This window comes from Eumetopias jubatus, unplaced genomic scaffold (genome assembly GCF_037043125.1).
Source record: "Eumetopias jubatus isolate StellerSeaLion01/CBP00866 unplaced genomic scaffold, mEumJub1_p1.0 scaffold_2, whole genome shotgun sequence".
NCBI classification, from domain to species: domain Eukaryota; kingdom Metazoa; phylum Chordata; class Mammalia; order Carnivora; family Otariidae; genus Eumetopias; species Eumetopias jubatus.
The window spans coordinates 131593971-131612651 of NW_028274808.1; the positions used below are offsets into that span (position 1 = coordinate 131593971).

At 39.1% G+C, this 18681-nt stretch overlaps 1 protein-coding gene across 2 annotated transcripts; it reads right to left on the reverse strand.

Moving 5' to 3' along the window:
* Positions 1–4262: 4262 nt before the first annotated feature.
* MEPE (matrix extracellular phosphoglycoprotein) lies at positions 4263–17174 on the reverse strand. 2 transcript variants are annotated; one of them, XM_028117749.1, is made up of 4 exons: positions 17121–17174; positions 12759–12812; positions 11725–11817; positions 4263–5735 (listed from the first exon to the last, which is right to left on the reverse strand). In XM_028117749.1, exons 1-4 carry the CDS (start codon positions 17172–17174, stop codon positions 4263–4265), a joined length of 1674 nt encoding a protein of 557 aa, XP_027973550.1. The 2 variants fall into 2 exon arrangements, with proteins under 2 accessions (XP_027973550.1, XP_027973551.1); XM_028117750.1 differs by lacking the exons at positions 11725–11817; positions 17121–17174 and having other exon boundaries at positions 12759–12830.
* Between the last annotated feature and the right edge of the window lie 1507 nt (positions 17175–18681).

Consider the following 18681-nt stretch of genomic DNA (forward strand, 5'->3'; position numbering starts at 1 on the left):
CCTTGTATCTTTTTTTTTTTTAAAGATTTTATTTATTTGAGAGAGAGAGAATGAGAGATAGAGAGCACGAGAGGGAAGAGCGTCAGAGGGAGAAGCAGACTCCCCGCTGAGCAGGGAGCCCGATGTGGGACTCGATCCCGGGACTCCAGGATCATGACCTGAGCCGAAGGCAGTCGCTTAACCAACTGAGCCACCCAGGCGCCCCCTCGCCTTGTATCTTTTGTACACCTTTCTCCTTGACTAAATAATAGTCTCGATAAGGGCCAGGAGCATCTCTTCTCTCCTCTGATCCCCATGGAATTTTGTAAAACGTAGTCATTTGGTAAACGTTTTACGACAGAGCTGAACGTTATGCCAAACAGAATCAGATATATTGTCCCGACTAGCTAGATTGCTAAAAGCAGATGAACTCTAGCTGCAAAATCAAGGTAGGTATTTATAAGCAGAGAAATCTAGGAGGGTGAGGTTGGAGGGAGTAGCCAGCATTGAAATAAATGCCAGAGCCTGGAGGAATTTTTTCTTTTTGGGCACAAGGTGGCAGAATATGTGCATTTCAATCATTGCCTAAAAGGAAGCTTTGTGAAGCTGGAATTTTCTGCCCTGTTTTGGAAATCTATGTTTGTTTAAAAAAAAAAAGTGAAGCCGTGCAGCTTGCTGGCTGAAATCTGTGTTTGGACACAGCACAGACCCACGGCCTGACTGCGGGTTGTGCTTCCGGATATCTGGTCCTTCAGTTTTGGACTCAGCCCTGTATGTCTGAATCCCTTGGCAAGGCATCGAAGATGTTGAAACATTTCCAGTTTCCCTTAAATGGATGAAAGTCTGAACATTGTCAGTGTTTTAAGCGAATGTGCACGAATACTCAAGCTTGGTGAGAAAAAAGAACATCTGGCCAGAGAATTGAAATGTACGATTTCTCCACTAGATAGCAGACTAAGACTGACGGCCTTTGGAAGTCCTGCCTGCAAACCCAAAGAAAACGTTTGTTTTCTCTATCAGTTCAGTTTTTTTTCTTTACAACGCCAAGTGTTTTTCACACGATCAGACCATTTACATGTAAAAGTCTTATATAATCTGGGATGTAAATAGCAGGTTGGTTTCAATTCATTTTTCTGCAATTTAAATTCTGATATAGTTTTCTTCATTTCGTTAATTGCCTCAAGTTGTGTGTGTGTGTGTGTGTGTGTGTGTACGTGTGCACCAAAATTGTCTTTATCTTTAAAAAAGCGAAGTACTAGAAAGAGTTTATTCTGGAATTCTAATGGTGACTAATTTATTAGGTGATATGTTAACTCTTTTCATTAACACTTATTACTGTTATACCTAAAAGATGGAGACTGAGGGAAAGAAGATGTTCCTCGTTTTCAGGTTCTGCTTTCAGGTTCTCTCTTGCTGTGTGTGTGTGCGTGTGCATGCACACACGTGTATATGGACACACACACTCGCTATGCCTGTGTGTCTGTATAGATGCTCCCATCCATATGTGGTGTGTGCGTGCATGCACACACGTGTATATGGACACACACACTCGCCATGCCTGTGTGTCTGTATAGATGCTCCCATCCGTATGTGTAATGCATACTCTGTATTATGTACATCTATCTATTCTGTATTATGTATATCTGTATGCAGCACAGTGAGTGTTTGAGAGCAAAGAGCCTGGCTGCCTGGATCAAATCTTAGCTTACTAGTTGGGACACTTACTAACAGTTCTGTGGCCCAGTTTCCTCAGCTGTAAAATGGGATAGTAATGGTACCCATATAATTGGATGGTGTGCAGTTTAAAGGTTGTAACAGAGCACGGCACATGTTAGCCATTATTATTTGGGTGTATGTGGAGAATCTGATTGTTTCCATAGTTTATATTGCAACTTTTATTTAGCAAAAAAAAAGTACCTTCTGTCAACCTAATGTACAGTTTAGATTTTTTGAAGGCACCATGATGTTGTATTGATATTGATGTTTTTAATTTGTTATATACATTATTCAACCCAATAATCTAGGTGCCGTCCAGAACATACCAGTCATTATTTCTGCTGTCTAGAAACTTATATCTTAGAGAGACAAGAGAAGTAATAGGCAACCTGCTCTACCTTCTACCTCTTTCTTCTTCTCTTGGCCCTTCTCATTTAGAAGAATGCAAGAAATAGAGAGGTATGTGAATTAGTAATTCAACACAGCTATAAAAAAAAAAGAACAGTTAACACATAGAGAATTGTTTTATTCACAGAACAAGCATTCTGGGGGCAGGAGACTGATGGAGCTGGTTTAGTGGTATCTCTGTAATTATTTTGTCTTTTTGTGTTAGAAAACCTATATTTCTACTGTGTGTCTCTTTTACTCTCACACTTCTACCACATTCACAATACCTCTGACACAAGATATGTGGGTTTTCCCCTCACACTAAGCACTTTTGTGACACCAGCTGCGTGTCCTACAATTTATCTTAATTTTGACACTATCTACCCAGAGATAGCATCAGACCCCACAGGTTAAGGCTTCAGTTCCATAAGACTGCCCCCCCTCCCCAATTCAGATGCCAATTGTATGTCCAGGTTGTCACCTGTGATTCTGACCTATTGGCTATAAATCAGAGTTTCCCACAAACCCCGCCTTGGATTCGATTAATCTGCTGTAGGAGCTCACAGCATTCAAGAAAAGTGTATTTCCTGTTTGCCAGCTTATTGTAAAAGGATATGATAAAGGATACCGATGAACATCCAGATGGAGGAGATGTGAAGGGTGAGGTATGTGGGAAGAGGCTCGGAGATTCCATGCCCTATCCAGGTAGGCTATCTCCTGTCACCTCCACGTGTTTGCCAACCTGAGAGCTCTCTGAACACCAGACGTTTGAGGTGTTTGTGGAGGCTTCATCACAGAGGCATAATTAACTATTAACTCCCATTCCAGCCCCTCCTTCCTCTCTGGAGAATGGGGAGATAGGGCTGAAAATTTCAAGCTTTTAATCTGGCCTATCTCATGATCAGCCCCCATCTAGGAGCCCAGCAAGAGTCACCTCATTAGAACAAAAGACCCAGGAAATTCCAAGGCAGTTAGGAGCTCTGTGTCAGGAACTAGGGTCAAAGACCAAATATTAGAACAAAAGATGTTCCTAGTGCTCTTATCACTTAGGAAATTATAAGCGTTTTCAGAGTTCTATGCCAGGAACCAGGGGCAGAGACCAATATGTATATTTTCTGTTACCGCTCACCTTTTCTTCATGGTTACAAAATGACTGCTGCACCCTGGAGCATCATGTTAATGTCGAGCAAAGGAGACTAGGGTAAGAAAGGAGGAAGCATGGTACTAGCTCTAAAAGCTTTTCTTATCAAGAAGAGCAAAAGCCTTCCAGAATTTCACTCCCCTCCCTTACCAGGCAGCTTGGGTCTAATTTCCAGAACAGTGTCCTAAGGCCATTAGCTGGAAAAGCATCTGTATGAAAGATTGGGGAAAAGAAAGGAACTGGAAGTGATTTGGGATCAGCCAACGAATACTCTCTGCCAAAGTAAGTTTGGTTTTGTCTTTGCATTTGTGCTTCTCCTTCTCAAATGATCGCCGTTCCTCCCTTCACCCCATTCCCTTCTTTGTCTAGAAGGAGGCAGAACTAATAAAAGTAATAACATGGAAATTTGATTTCAGGAATTAAAACTTGCCTTATAGGAAGTTATAAATGTGCAACACAGGAAGGGAGCGTAGAAAGATAGGAAGCAGGATATCTCCATTAGAAAACAGGGAGGTCAGAAGAAGGAGGAAACGTCGGCTGAAGCACAGCGGGATGAGGGAATGCGGTTAAGCTCTATTCAACAGATTAACTTCCTCACACCGCCTGGGCCAGAGGCAGAACTCATCTTGTTGCCTCTGAAATAAAGCACCACGGACAACCGACTTTCTAAGAGATTATTTAATTACAGATTATCATATGAGCGATATTGTTGCTTTTCATATCTATAAAGCAAACAACAAACGCAGGCTTTTGTGACGCTCACAAACTAGTTTTAAATGACATCTATTCAAATGTTACCTATTCCACATAACCTTAATTAATTTTTCTTCTTGAAAAAAAGCGTCATGACTTTGAATAGAACCTCATACTGTGACCATTACGAGAGCAACAAATCTCCCCAGGAGGCCGGATTTCTTGGCTTACTCCATTCTCTGATCTGCCCTTTCTCATCTGGTCTGCTCTCAGGTGCTCTCCTTTTCTGTTAGGTTACAGATGACTAGATATCTGAAGCTTTATCCCGCTGGGAATTTCTAGTGGGCTAATCACCATTGCTCTCACTGGAACTGCCACTGTCAGATGATTCACTGCTGTCATACTTCCTAGGGGGGCTAAACCTTCTCCTGGAGTGGGGTTTTCTGTAACCCCAGGAGCCTTTCCTTTGTGGCACACCCTTATTCCATGTAGAATTGTGTCTGTGGGGTACATAATGATTTTTTCTGCTCTGTGTTATTATAGTCTCCTCATTATTGAGGCCATTATGGGAACCTATTTCATTTTTAATTTCATTATCAAGATCATGAGAAGGAGAGAGCCGGCCCCGACTTTTGCCCTCACTGGGAAATCTTTGTTTTTCAGTTGAGATTACTTGATTCTGGTTAGAAGACTCCGTATCTTTTCGGCTACTACCTTTGCCATTTTTTGGAATTTCATTATAATTAGCACTTTCAGCAACATCACTACTGCCTTCTTTCTTTTTCTCTTTTGAGGGTGGATGAGGGTAATGAAATTCTACTTTCCCTTGGTGAGCATTTTGGCTGTTGACATCTACTCTGTTTCCTTCTTTTCCAGGGAGATCCTTAAAGTTGGTGCTACCTATGATATCGTTGCTGCCCTCCACTAGACTCACATCAGCAGTGCTTGCCCCTTTTCTATTTTCATCCCTGGTTCCATCGGTACTTCTGCCACCTTCTTCTTTTTCTGGGATCTCATTATAACCTGGCCCTCTCACATCAGGACCAATAGTATCAGTTTCACTTGGGCCGGAAAACTCTGTTTGAACATCTGCACCTTTTAGGTCAGGACCAATAGGTTCTCCCTTACCAGAAATGTCCTTAAAAGGTTGACCATCTCCACTGAAAGGAGAGATATCATTGTCGCCCCTTTCTTGAAGATCTGGGTAACCACTGCCTTCAAAATCACTGGGGATTTTTTTGACTTTGGGGAGCTGTTTTGGATAGCCAATGTTGTGTTGGGTATGGTAGGTGCTTTTGCTTTTAACTGGACTCTTCTGGGCTTGGGGATCTCTTTGATAACTCTTCCTATCTTTTGAGGGGACTTTAACATAGTTCACCCTTGCTGGAATTTTGCTTAGAACGTTCCTGGGTTTCATCGCTTTGTTTTCTTCTGCCAAGAGTTCAGTCAGAGTCCTTGGCTCCATTACATGTTGCATATTATTTCTGATGAGAGCTGTACCATATTCTTCTTGGTCACGTAGTTTGTTGATAGCATTGTCTCCATCCTCAGCCCCGTTATTCCCAGTGGATTCAGGATAAATGGACATCTTTAGGTCACTGTGGGCATTTCCTTTGTTATTAATACAATCATCTTCATTTGTTGTCTGTCTGTTTTCAAAAAGAGTTTGGGTCTTGCTACTTTGGTTATTTTCATTGGCTCCAAGAATGGATGGGTTTTTCTCTCTTTCCTGGGCAATGTTTTCTCTAGGTGCTGGCTCTTGATTTCTTCTCTTACCAGGATTTTGAAGAGCAATATTGTCTTTGTTTTTTTCTTCCTGCTAAAGTGTAATTTTCAACATAAAGTATTATTTTATGTTAAATTTTAAAAAATCAATAATTCCCAAGCAATTTAAAAACAATTACCCACCAGATGCTTAAGAGAAAGACTATTAACTCAATAGAGGTTTGTTGGTAGAGATAATTTTGGAATGGTCAAAGCAAGTGTCATGGATAAAGAATGAAGAAGCTTTGAAGGATGGGTAAGGTCCAGATATGTGATAGGAAAGTAGTGAGGATATTTTAAGAAAAAGTGGCATATTCAAATGCCTGGAAACAGGAAACATTTGAAAGATAATATGAATAAAACTTTGTGTTTTGAACAGAGAAATCCTAACGAAGTGAATGAGAAATCAATTTGGAAATGTAGATTAGGTCTCAATTTTGAAGGAGGACCTGAATTTAAGGAGCATATGATTCAAGAGTGGTCCTTCCTAAACATAGAAACATAATTGCTAAAATAAACGAAATTGAAATCATGGTTAAAATCTCAACAACAACATTATTTGTTGTTGAGACAAAGACAAATATTTGGACTAAAAGTGGAAAGTTCACTATTAAAATTTTTGTGAATACCACACCAAACAATAAGATGTTTAAATGCAAATTGATAATAGTAATATTTTTAGCAAAAAAAAAAATGCTGTCCTCTTCTCGCATAAGTCATGGCAAGTGAAATGGAGTTCATATTTTAAAAAATAATTATTCTCTCCCTCCCTTTCTGTGTGTGTATGTGTGTGTGTGTGTTCTTGCCCTGGTCTTCAGAGGTATTCATCTGCCTAGAGGAAAATTTTTTCTTTTCATTTCTTCTTTTTGTCCCCTGTTTTCAGAAAATGGACAAATAGATTAATCTAGGTAATACTCAGCTTCTGACATTCAAACAAAGGATTTGCAGCAAGTGTTGCAAACCCAGCTATTGTCAGAAAAAGGATTCACTAATTTTCTTTTCTTCCCTGTTTGTCATGTAATAAACCAAATTTGATAGTTTAGATCAATAGTTCCCAAATTTAGCATTTATCAAAACCATTTATCAGAAGGCTTGATAAAATAAAAATTGTTCGAACCAATGGCCAGAGTTTCTGATCCAGTAGATCTGGGATGGGGCTCTAGCGTTTGCATTTAATAACATTTCCCAGCTGATGTTGATAGCTGCTGGTCTGTAGACTATATTTGAGAACTACAGTTCGAGGTCATAAAGTTTAAGTAATGGAGATCTAGATAAAGAAAGTCCTCGAGTGATAATGGGATGCAAAAGAGAAAGTGAAGAAGGAAGGTAAAGTGTTTATACATGTATCTCAGTTTGTCCTTTTGGCGGGGGGGGGGTAGTCTGTAAAGAGGCTGCTTCAATAGGCTGTACTTTACCAACCTGAGGTGCAGCCAAGTTGCAATAAACTTGGCAGAACAATGTGGTCAAAAAGAAAAAGGGGCTGACAGCAACTTTGCCCATGCCACTCACAGTATTTCTGTGCCACAGGCTAGATATGAAAGTGTCTGAGAGTCTGGTCAGGAACTTTCCAGAGGGTATCACTGTGGAGGGTTGTGAGGTGGCTCTTAAAGGAGCCACGTAGATGGAACATATACACTATGGACAAATGTGAGTCATATTCAAACACAGAGGGGTCTAAATTGTCTATGAGAGCCAAGAGAGACTGAAGCACCACTGGACCCCAACCAAGACTGTACTGGGCTGATCCTAAGCTATGGTAGCCAGAGGTTTCAGCTTAGGATACAAGCAGGGTGGATAGCCTGCAAGTGGTCAAGCAACATTGCCCATGCATGTCTGAGGATCCCACATCTTCCCCTCCACTGTGGTGGAAGCCATGTTTGTACATATGGTATATCGTATGTAGTGGATGGTATAAGCCATACCCCATTGCCTCATATGCCTGTATGCCATCTTAGAGAGAGAGGAGGGAGAGGATCTGAGTGTTTTTACCCAAAAGAGACTAAAGGACTTACTTAAAGAACTGTTACAATGATTTGATAAACTTAAGTTTAAACAGACTGAATTTAAATTAATTTCTGCACACTCTCTCTTCCCTCCCATTAACCCACGGGTAGGAGCGCTTGAGCAACAGAGCAATTATAGACAAAATAAATAACATACTTTCTCTCCACTTCCAAATTGTAGGGTGAGATAAAATTGACAACACCATGACATAGGCCTGGTCAGTAATATGAACTGGTGAGTAATATGAAATGAAAATAAGAGCTATCAATTGAGGGACGGGGACATGTAGGAAATTGGGCTGTGTGCCACATGCACTGAGCAATGCCTGATGACTCATGGAATGATAGAGGCAGTAGTCCTGCGGGGGCAGAGAAGGGGGTGTGGGGCGGTGGGGCAGGGACCTCACATCTAACTGGGGTTCTCACAGACATACACAGGGCTGGAGAGCTGTAGACCTGAAACTCGAGGGCAAAGAATTTGGTTTTATTTTGCAAAGGATGAAGAGCTAGTGAAGGTTTATGAGCAAGGGATCAACAAAATAAAAATCGACAGTTTGGGAAGAATAGTGGTAAGAAAGAACAGTCAGGAGGATGTTGCAGTGTCCAAGACTGAGATGTAATCACTTGGGTTTGGATTATGCGAGAGAAAAACATTACAAAGGAAAAAAAAACCTTCTATTGGTGTACAAATAGGAGATGATTAATAACTAAAATGGACTGGAATATTGATCTGCAAAAATGAAGACAAGGGAAAAAGAACGACTTTAATATTGGGCAGATTGATGCTGTGAGGATGTAGCACCTGAGCTTGAAAAACAATACCTACTTACAGGCAGGGTTAGGTATCACAGCCTCCTGGGGTCACCCAGGACGAGTCCTTCCCAGTTTCATGAACTATGGTCAGCTGTTCCCTCCTTGAACACTTTACGGGCTGATTGCTTGTTATGTTTTATGTGAGATCTTTTCATTTATAATCTAATTTTCATTATGTTCTATTTTTTTAAGTTTTTTTTTTAAACCTGCACCTAGTAACTGATGCAACAATTATTAAGGTTATTTCCTCTTTCATTTGCAACCTAATATTTGGAAAAGTTAAGATTTCCCCTAAACTCACTGGATGCTTTCTCTTCTCCAAGTTGACACTTGCAGTTCTCTTTTATTAGGTCACTATGTTCGGGGCTGTCGTCTGACTACAGGTCTCCTTTAGCCTGTGGGGTCCCAGATGGCCCCAGACTCTGATGTGGCCTGGGCAGTCCTGAGCACACAGCATCTGGTAGCTTTCTTGCCCTGGCCACAGCCCTGTTTTTACTAATACAGCTTAATTTTCTCCTGTCTTTTTTGGCCACTGCTTCAGTCTGTTGGCTTCTATTGAGCATGTGGACATTTTCTTGGATGTATTAATTAAATATGTGCAAATACAGGAGCACTCTCAGATGGAGGAAAAAAGTGTAGACAGCTGGAAGCTTGCACTCACAGGGCAAGTGTGTAGGGAAGGTAAAGGAGATGGAAAGCCCACATTCAGGGAAGCCAGGATAATGGGGAATCCCATTTAGCCGAACAGCAGGCTGGAGGTGCCAAATGGTCTTTCTTGATCCCTCAGCCAAGTGCTCGTTGAAAGTAGGTGTACTACGGAAAGAGCACGGGTATTTAGAGTCAGTTGCCCAACTCTGCCGTTGATGAGCTGTGTGCTCTTAGAAACCTTATTTTACTTCTCTGTGGCTCAACTTTCTTAGTCATAAAATAAGAAAAATGATAGCTACCTTTCAGGATTGTTGGGAGAATTAAATGGTTTTATGAAATGTTATAAAGTGTGTAAAGTATCTAGAACAGTGTCTGTGTATCTAGAACAATGTCTATATAAATGATGGTAACTATCCTTTCATACAGAACTTTATCAAATGGCTGTTTGCTTTCCTACCTGTTGTGCGTGATAGGAGTGATAGTCGTTTGATTATTGGATGCACAGCTATTTTCCCAGGCTTTGTCCCTCCCTAACCGTTGTGGTGGCAGATAGGGACGGACTAGTTCTGGACCCTTCTATCCATGTACTACCTGAGTGTCACCCTCTGGGAGGGTTCTGTGAGCTTGTGGCCCCTCTGACTATGCTATCCGAAATGTATTTTGCTTGGACTTCCTTTTTCTCTCTTTCTTTTGTCTGCAAATAAGTATACCATTTTACTTGGAGGACTGCTTGCTTTCATACATGTATCTTACTATTGGAAGCAATGGGGAAATTGTGAATCAGCTCATACTGGAACCTCAAGATTAAGAATAACTTATGGAAATGCCTTCTACTCTTAGGAAACTGGCTAATAGCATGTAAAAGTTACATCTGTAGCATCTTTAAGATATAACTTGAAATTATTTATTTGTGGGAGTTATGATATTCCCTGATCTTTTATATTGGCAGGAATATTCTGAAAAGAGGTAAGATTTTCCTGTGGGGAAAACTATAACAGAAACAAACTTTACAGTGAATTATTTCTGAATAAAAAGCATTTTAAACATTTGACTTATTTTAAGTCATTGAGTCTTGGAAAGTTTTACATGGACATTTATATTTTCCTTTGAAATCAAATTCATTTGCTCATCGTGAATATAGCCTTTTGAGTTAAGCAGCTGTGTTAGCAAATCAGTAGATCGGGATAATCCCTTTTAATTTTGTTTCTTTCCCTACTCTGCAGTGGGAGATTTTGCTTTCTTTCTGGTGCTTCGACTGCTTTAAAAACAGTAGCTTGTATACTAATGAATTGTGTGCATTTCATTAAAGACTGAATAGAGTTCTTTCATAGATGAAAACATGAAACACCTTTTAAACTGTGGAATGTGATGGTCAGTCATTTTTGTATCTGTTATTTTAAATGATTTCTGGTTGCATCACTGATTGCATGGTGGTCCTTGTATCAGTTGGCTGGGCTGATTTCCTATGCTCTGCCTTTCTATCTCCATGCCCTAATTCATATTATTCTTTTCACGGGGAATGGCCTCTCTCATCCACTTGTTTGCTCAAATTGTATTCATCCTTCAAGGCCCAGCTCAATTATTTCCATTATGTAGCTTTCCCTAAACAGCAGACTAGAAACTAATTTTTTTCTACTCTAAGCCCCTAAAATCCTATTTTGGGGGGTACTACTCCCACAGCACTTTGCACATTTCTGCCTTGAGTTTTATAATGACTTTTATAAGTCATTTTTTTTTCCTAACTCTAAGTTCCTGGAAAGAAAGAATTAAGTTTTCTCAATCATTTTATCTCACATAGTATCTTGCACAATAGGAAGAGCTCAACATATATTTATTACAACAAATAAGTTTTAACTTTCTCAATGTAACAAATTAGTTTAACAGGCAGTTAGTCTTAGAGATGCCATCTAAAGAATAATGAGCAGAACAAAATAACATTCTGAAGAGAACTACCACTTTCATGGGAAATGAAGCCAGATTTGGAAAAAAAAAAGTAAATAGTTCTTTTGCTGATGGCATTTTAAGCTGTTTCCAGCTCTTTGGCCAATGAATCTGCAAAAAGGGGCTGAATGAAAAGAATTATTGTCCTATTTCAGGGACAAGGCCCTTATTCTTTCTCTTCCAAGCATTCTGACCCAGATGGAGTCATCAGTGGAATGAATTTAAGGGACACTAAAACATGTCACTCTTTAGGCTAAAATGATTTCTCCTATTAGTCTTCTAATCCTTACCATTATGATAGAATATGTTCAGAAACCCTCCTTATAAAAGATCAAATATTACTCAGAAGCAATAAGAAAAAGACCCGGGCATCAGGGGTCCACCAGTATCACACCTGCTGGGGCAGGTCCTGAGGCAGGGCAGGACTGGGGCCAGGCTGTGGGGTGGCCCATCTGTGTCAGAGTTCTATAGCAGAGATGTTTAAGGAGCCAGGGGCGCTGGGAAAAGGACAAAGGTACCCACCACCGACAGAAACCCAGAGTCATCAAAAGTAAAGTTGTCTCCTCCTCTACAGTTTCCCTTAGGGTTAGTCCAGAGTTTGGCTCTTGATAAGGATCTTCACTCAGAAATTCAGCTTACCTTTAGGTCAGTTTGATTTTTCCTCCCAGATGAGGTGTAAACATACTTAAAAATATAATACCCATGTTTCTCATGGTGGCCTTTGTACGTTATCTACAAAAACATAACATTGTATTAAGATGTGTTTATATCTTATTATGTTGTCTGGCTCTCTTTTTGATTGTACAAGATATTCTTTAACTTAAGGGAAGTCAAATTCTGCCTCTGTCAAATGGTGGTGCTTCTTATAACCACAGGAGAGCGCCTGTCAGCCAGCTCCTAAAGATAAACCTTGCTCCTTTCTTTTCTACATGTCTGTGAATCTGTTTTCTCTAAGGATGGCTATCAATGGCCGTCTCTCCCAGGGTGTATTAATTTTATTACCAATTTCAGTGGAAATGGAGCACGTGGAAATATTTTCAGGTGGGAGGGGCTGTAAGGATTAGCAGAAATGCAGATTTTACAATATTCATGTCTGATGTCAAGTTGGAAAGACTCACAGCGTGAACATTCAGACTCTAACATTTGCCCTTCTTGCCTTTGTAATTTTCAGCTGAGATAAAGAACAGAAGATTGTTAGGTTCTAGAACAGAATTTTCTGAGACTGCCAGGAGATACCATGGTAGGCTGCAATTTGGTGACATGAAAAGCTGAGGATACTTGTTTAGCTTTCTGCACGCATATGGAAAACTAACTCCATGTAAACAGAATTCCACATTAAGATTGGTTAACTCCCTTCCCTTTGTTTGCTCCCTTATTTGTTGTTTTGTTCTGTACCTGTGTGGGAAAATAGTTCGCTAATAATACACCAGGATTTTTACTCACTTCTCCCTCTGAAGAATGAAATCACAGTGAAGAGATACAAATCCCCATTCAGAATGTTTCTTTTTTCTATCAAAAGTGTCTGAATTAAGTGCCAAAATTATGTTGTGTAATTTTGCAATTCCATTCTAAGCGCACAGGAATATTTTAACAGTTAAAAATTTCCTCTCATGAGTTTTTTTTTTCTTTGCTGAGTTGAAATAGATTTATTTGAGAGGAATAATTCTGTTTACCCTCTGTTCTTCCACACAGTCTTCCTTAGTTTTCTCAGTCTGTGGCTGAAATGCCTGGAAGGAAACAAGAAATAAAACTTCACCAAACATTCATTCTTTCGTCCATTTCTGCCAACAATAAATGTCTCATATATTTTTTCTCTTACTGGGTTGTATTATGCAATGTGAAAAATCATTCCAACCAAAGAAGATGGCTACATTACATTAATATTTGTTTTAGTCTTACAAAAAAGGGTGCCAGCATTCTTCCACCAGAGGGAGACAATGCCATCCCCATTAGAACCATACTCAAGCACAGGAGAATTGGTCAGGTTGGGGAGGGGTGTCACTCCAGACGTGGAAGCGTGGATGTTGCTGTTATCAACTGAAAAATAAGTTTTCACTGGCACACTGGGAGTTGTGTAGTATCAGTGAACCAAAATCAGAGTCCAGTGATGTGGAGTATATGTGTGTACGGATTGCATAAGTTTAGTGATTGCTATGCGAGCAAAGAGATGCTGCTGCTGGTGGTCCAGCAAAAGTAAAACCATAGCCCTGTACATAGGGGGTAGGACCACATCCAAGGATGGGACTTTGTTGTTGCCAGTCACCCGAGCAGAGATTTCTGTCTGGGAAAGGAAAATGGAGTGGCCTACGGATCAGGACAAATATTTTCTTGTGATCTGACATAGACATGTCCAAAGATCTTGAGAGTACCTGGAGTGAGAGGTAGCTATTGAGGTAGAGAAAGGCCAGAAACTAGGAAGGAATAGATCCAGGCAGTGTGTTCCAGGCTTTTGGACTAAAATTTTGGTGTCACAGGAGAGCATGCAGAAGAAAACCTGAGAATTTTGGAGCAAGCTTGCTGTGGAAGAGCAGACATAACAATTCTTTTATTCCCAGTATTTTAATTTTCTTATTAATTTTTGAAACTCCTAGGTTATCTCAGATTTGGGAAAAGGAACCAATGGGTGGGACTGGTTTGTGTTTAAATGCATGTGCTAAAGTGGAAACAGGCATCATGGTGGTATATCAGTCGTAGAAGAGACAGAACCCCTCAAGGGAAAGATGAAATAAAAAGGTCTTATCCACCCAGACAGTATTCTTCCGGAATAAACCTTAACGTTCTGTATTTTTCTACAATAAAATACAGGCAATTACACTTTCAGATATTGTACTTCTGTTCTCTCAGGAATGACCTCTACAAACTACATTTCCCGAGCAACTTTGCCATCTGGCTTCAGTCTGGGTTTGGCCTCCGGGAGGCCTAGCCTGAGATTGGAAGGTAGAAGGAGAGAGGGGCCAAGGTATGTCTTTTCCTGCTTTCTCTGTTTGGGGCTGCATCTCTGGGATTGGACACATCTCTTTTGTGGTCCTGCCTCTGCTGGGGCCCCTCCTCCCACTCAGGGCACTGAGAACACCACCTCCTTCCTCGTTTCTTCAGCCCAAGGGGTGGTAGTAATTTTAATTTTGGGGTTGCCTCACTACCCATGATTTGCTTTCTGTTTGTCCTATACTTTATAACTATTCTCCAAATAAAATCCTTCTACTGAACTCCCTGTCGTGAGAGTTTTATTTTTATTTTATTTTCCTGACTGGACCCTGACTGATAAATTTGTCTCAGAAATAAACTCAAAACTTTAGTAAAAGTGCCCTATTGGCTTGGCTCCAAGGCCTAACATTCCATTACATCCTAGAAGCAAAATAGTTTGTTAATAACACCTTATATTTACATAGCACTTTACAGTTTGTAAACTGCCTTTGTATACCTAATCTCATCTGATTCCCCTGTGAGATAGGCAGTAGAAGAAATAAAATTACCTACACGTAAACAGCCGGTAGTAGTTGTAGAAGTAAAGGAGATATTTTAACCAAATCCTTTGTCTCAAAGTCCCAAGTTTAAAATAATAAATTTTTAATTGGTCTGCTCTCTGCCAAAAAACCATATTTAATAATAAGAGGAAATGTTTCTGAAGTTTACATTAAGTACCTTCAAGGCATATTTTATAATTCCATCCATTATTGACTTTTTTTTAACACTGTTTTTTTATTCTCTTATGCATGTAAATTTAGATCACTGCCTCATTTCTCAAAACTATCAAAACAGTGAAAATAATTCTGCGTATGGGGCTGTAGGAAAGAGAAAACATAAAAATGAGATGGGTAGATACTAAGCAAGAGAAAAAAACGGTGGTTTGGGGTATTCAGCATCTTCTCATAGAACACACACACCCATGAATTAAAAGCATACTTGGCAGTATAGAGCACCTTAAAAAAGTTTGCAATAATAAGTCATGAACTTACAACAAAGTAACTTATAATAAAGTCTTTGTAGTCTAACTGCATGTTGATGAATATTAATTGAGTTGCATGGCCCCATATCCATCTTTTGTTTTCTTCCACTTTCAAATTTTGTTTTTGAAGGAAACCAGAATGTCACCTCCAAAATACGTTTCTTTGACATAAAAATTATCTTGAACTGAAGGCAATTTAGTCATAAATGCAGAAAAAGTTCCCCCTTTTCTGCCTACAGGCAGGAAACAAAGTCTCCTGTTACTGGGGACCAGTTCTCATCAGTTCGGAGAAGACATGGGAGGAATCCACAAATTTTGTTAAACTAACCCTAATCTTCCTCATTAAGGAATTTAAGGACTATCTAGACCTAGTTGGATTACCTTCAGCCCAAATCCCTTTGTCTTATCAATTTTTCACAAATTTATTGTTTCTTTGTCTGAAAGGTATAAAAGCTTCCTGCTTTGGTCACCTTTTTGGGTCTTCATTCTCTTATGACAGCTCCCATGCACACGTAGACATTTAGTAACATTGGCATGCTTTTCTCCTGTTAATCTGTCTAATCAGTTTAATTTTCTGACAGAGCCATGAACCCAAAGAAGGTTGAGGAAAACTTTTTTTCTCCTACAGTTTGAATTTCGATTATAATTCCAAAACGGATATAAGTGACTCAATATATTCTAATTTCTGATACCATAATCAATTAATAAATAATTTAGGTAATTGCTCAAATGGAATCTATCTGGGAGAAAACATCACATTTAGCCACTCATAATTCCAAATTTTGTCTCTATGCCCTTGCTGAGCCTTTTTCATTTGAAATATGCATCCCTCCCTTCTCCCCCAACACCCACTTTGCAGTGTGGCCCACGCTTGAGTGTGGCCCTATGATGGAGAAGGCATTGTCTCCTTCTAAGGAGGAATGCCGGCACCTTCTCTTGACCTGTGGTCACCGGATTGATATTGACATAACATTTACTGGAAAATGGTCAGAAGATGCCACTCCAGCTGTTCCTTGGAATGTGTTGCTCAAAATAGCTTCATTCTCAGCTGGTGGGGGATTGAGCTGGGTCAGCAGAACCAATCAACTCCTGTCATGCCTAAGCACATGCCTCTGTGGTTGTGATTGAGCTGAGTTGTGTGATTTGGGCCTGGCAGATGTCTATTTTAACCAGTATGGCCCACCACAGGACTGTCGAAGGATATGCGCTAAGAGGGGCCATGCTTTCTCCAACTTCTTCTGTCCTCACTGGATGGCGTGGTTCATGCTCATCACTGGGTTACCCAGCTGGTCACTCACTGGCTCAGGACCTATATTTAAGTACTTTTGGCAACGGAATGACTACTTGTTTCATGCTCTCCAACTGAAATTGTTGTTCTGAAAAGCTAGGATGCTTTTCAGACATTATCTAATTAGCACTGTGTCTGCACTGCAGAAAATATTGGTAACACTCAGCATTTTCACAAGATAATTTAGTCACATCTTGAGTACTCATCTGGGTGAATCAGAGGGAAGAAAAGACACAAGAAGAAATTGCACCTCAATTTATGTTAAGCTTAGGGGTCCTTCTTCCCATCTTTAGCCTTGCTGATGAAGAGAAAATCATTAGCAGGATTTCAGTGTGTGTGTGGGGGTGGGTATTTACAAGAATTACAGAAAAGGTCTGGTTTCTTTCCATTGCCACTGTATTTACAAAATCTATTTGGTCAGCCTTAAAACAGTCAAGTCAAATTTTTTTCAGTTTTTAGTAAAATATTGAGAAGTTCTTTAGATGTGTTATAATTTGGGTCTCAGAGCATTAACTCATTAACATTAGCTGATTTGAAACACTGTGGCTGGCTATTAGTTTTCTCAAAAATACTCTTTTTAGCATTTCCTAAAAGGCCACATGTTGACATCTTATAATTCAGCACACGTTTCTTGAGGTACTCCTTGGTGATAGACATTTGTGTCAAGTGATGGATGCTTTCTTTTTGTTTGGTACTTTATTGCAGCTGAGGTAGGTAAGGGTTACTAATTAAAAAAAATTGCTTAGAAAAATAAAGAGACAAAAGATAATATGATGCATAACTGAATTTGTAAATGCTTACTGGTGCTGCCCAGGTCACGCTGAAAAGAAGTAGTCCCAAACAGACAATTTGCATCCTTGAGACTCTCTGCAAAAAGATAATAATATTTTACCCTAAAGCATTGCCAATTACAAACTGTAGTCCTAAGAATAAATAAAACACAAAAGTATATATAAACATCTTTCTTCCACTAGTCCATTTTCTTGTTTAAAAAGAAAACATTTATATCCAAGTGTAGAGACTTTACCCCAAGAGCCTTCATATGTCTAATTATTCTAATGTAAAAGTGAAAATTGTCCAATATTATTAAAACAATGAAATCAGTTGATAGAAATGACTTTTATAGATACATTTACTTGCTCTATTGTCAGCTGAAACTTTTCCCTTTTGTTTTTAGAGATCATTTCATTTGATTATTTGTATAATTCATAATAATATGATGTTAGTGTAACAACTCATAACAGACTCTTTACATGGGTGCCAGCAAAGCAGGCTTTACTGTGAGGAATAAAATCTTGTCTGCTACCAGGATGGCCCCCTAATATATGTCCTTAAATTCATCCGCAATTTATCTGAGCTAGTAGCCATCTGTGGGCTGAAGAGTGAAACAATTTATGTAATCCTTATATTAATATCTAAAATTTATTGAATACTAAAATGAGCCAACCACTGTTCTAAAAATTTTACATATATTCAATTATTGAGCCTCACAACACCCTATGAGATAGAGGGTATTACCACTCCTGTTTTAGAATAGGAATTAGACAGAAAGTCAAATAACTTGCCCTAGAATTCCCAGGTATTGAGAGAGGCAGAACTGGGATTCGTATCTAAACAATGTAACTACAGAGCCAGTAGTCTTAAAGAAGACTCTATACTATTTTGAGTAAGTTTTTATTCTTTCATCTTATTACAAAAAATCTACATGTAGTTGATTTAAAGGCAAATAATATTTTATATTGAGCTCAACAAAATTAAGTTTAAACATTAACATTTAGTTATGGATAAAGGCACATGTTTATACTTCGGTGAATATACTAAGAGGATCTAGTGAGCTCATTTAAGTCAAGTAGCCATTATTGAAAAAAATGTCAATATAACTGTGAATTACTAAGCTGTTGGTTTTGATGAATATTAAGTATTTTTCTGACTACCACACAGACACATAGCAACCAATATGAGAATAAAATATTTATACCACTCTTTGAGATTATTTGGGGAAAACACTTTTGATGGGAATAATAGTCTAAATACTGTTGCAATCTTTAAACATTTCAAGGTAAAAATTTTTATTTGAAGAAATAATGTAACTGTTAAATATATTCTAAAACTCTAGACTATTGTCCTCTAAACAATATAATTTTCAGGATCTTAATACTATAATTTAGCCATCCAAGTATTTTAGAGAGCAGGACAATACAAGTCATCAAATGCCTTAATGCTGATCCGTAGAAATATCTGCACAGATAAGGTTTAAAACTATGAATATGATCACATTATCCTTATTCTGGTTTGTAAGTGAAGATGTAGAGTAAAATTAGAGCCTTTGGATTATGGTGGATCTTGATAATGCTAACACCTA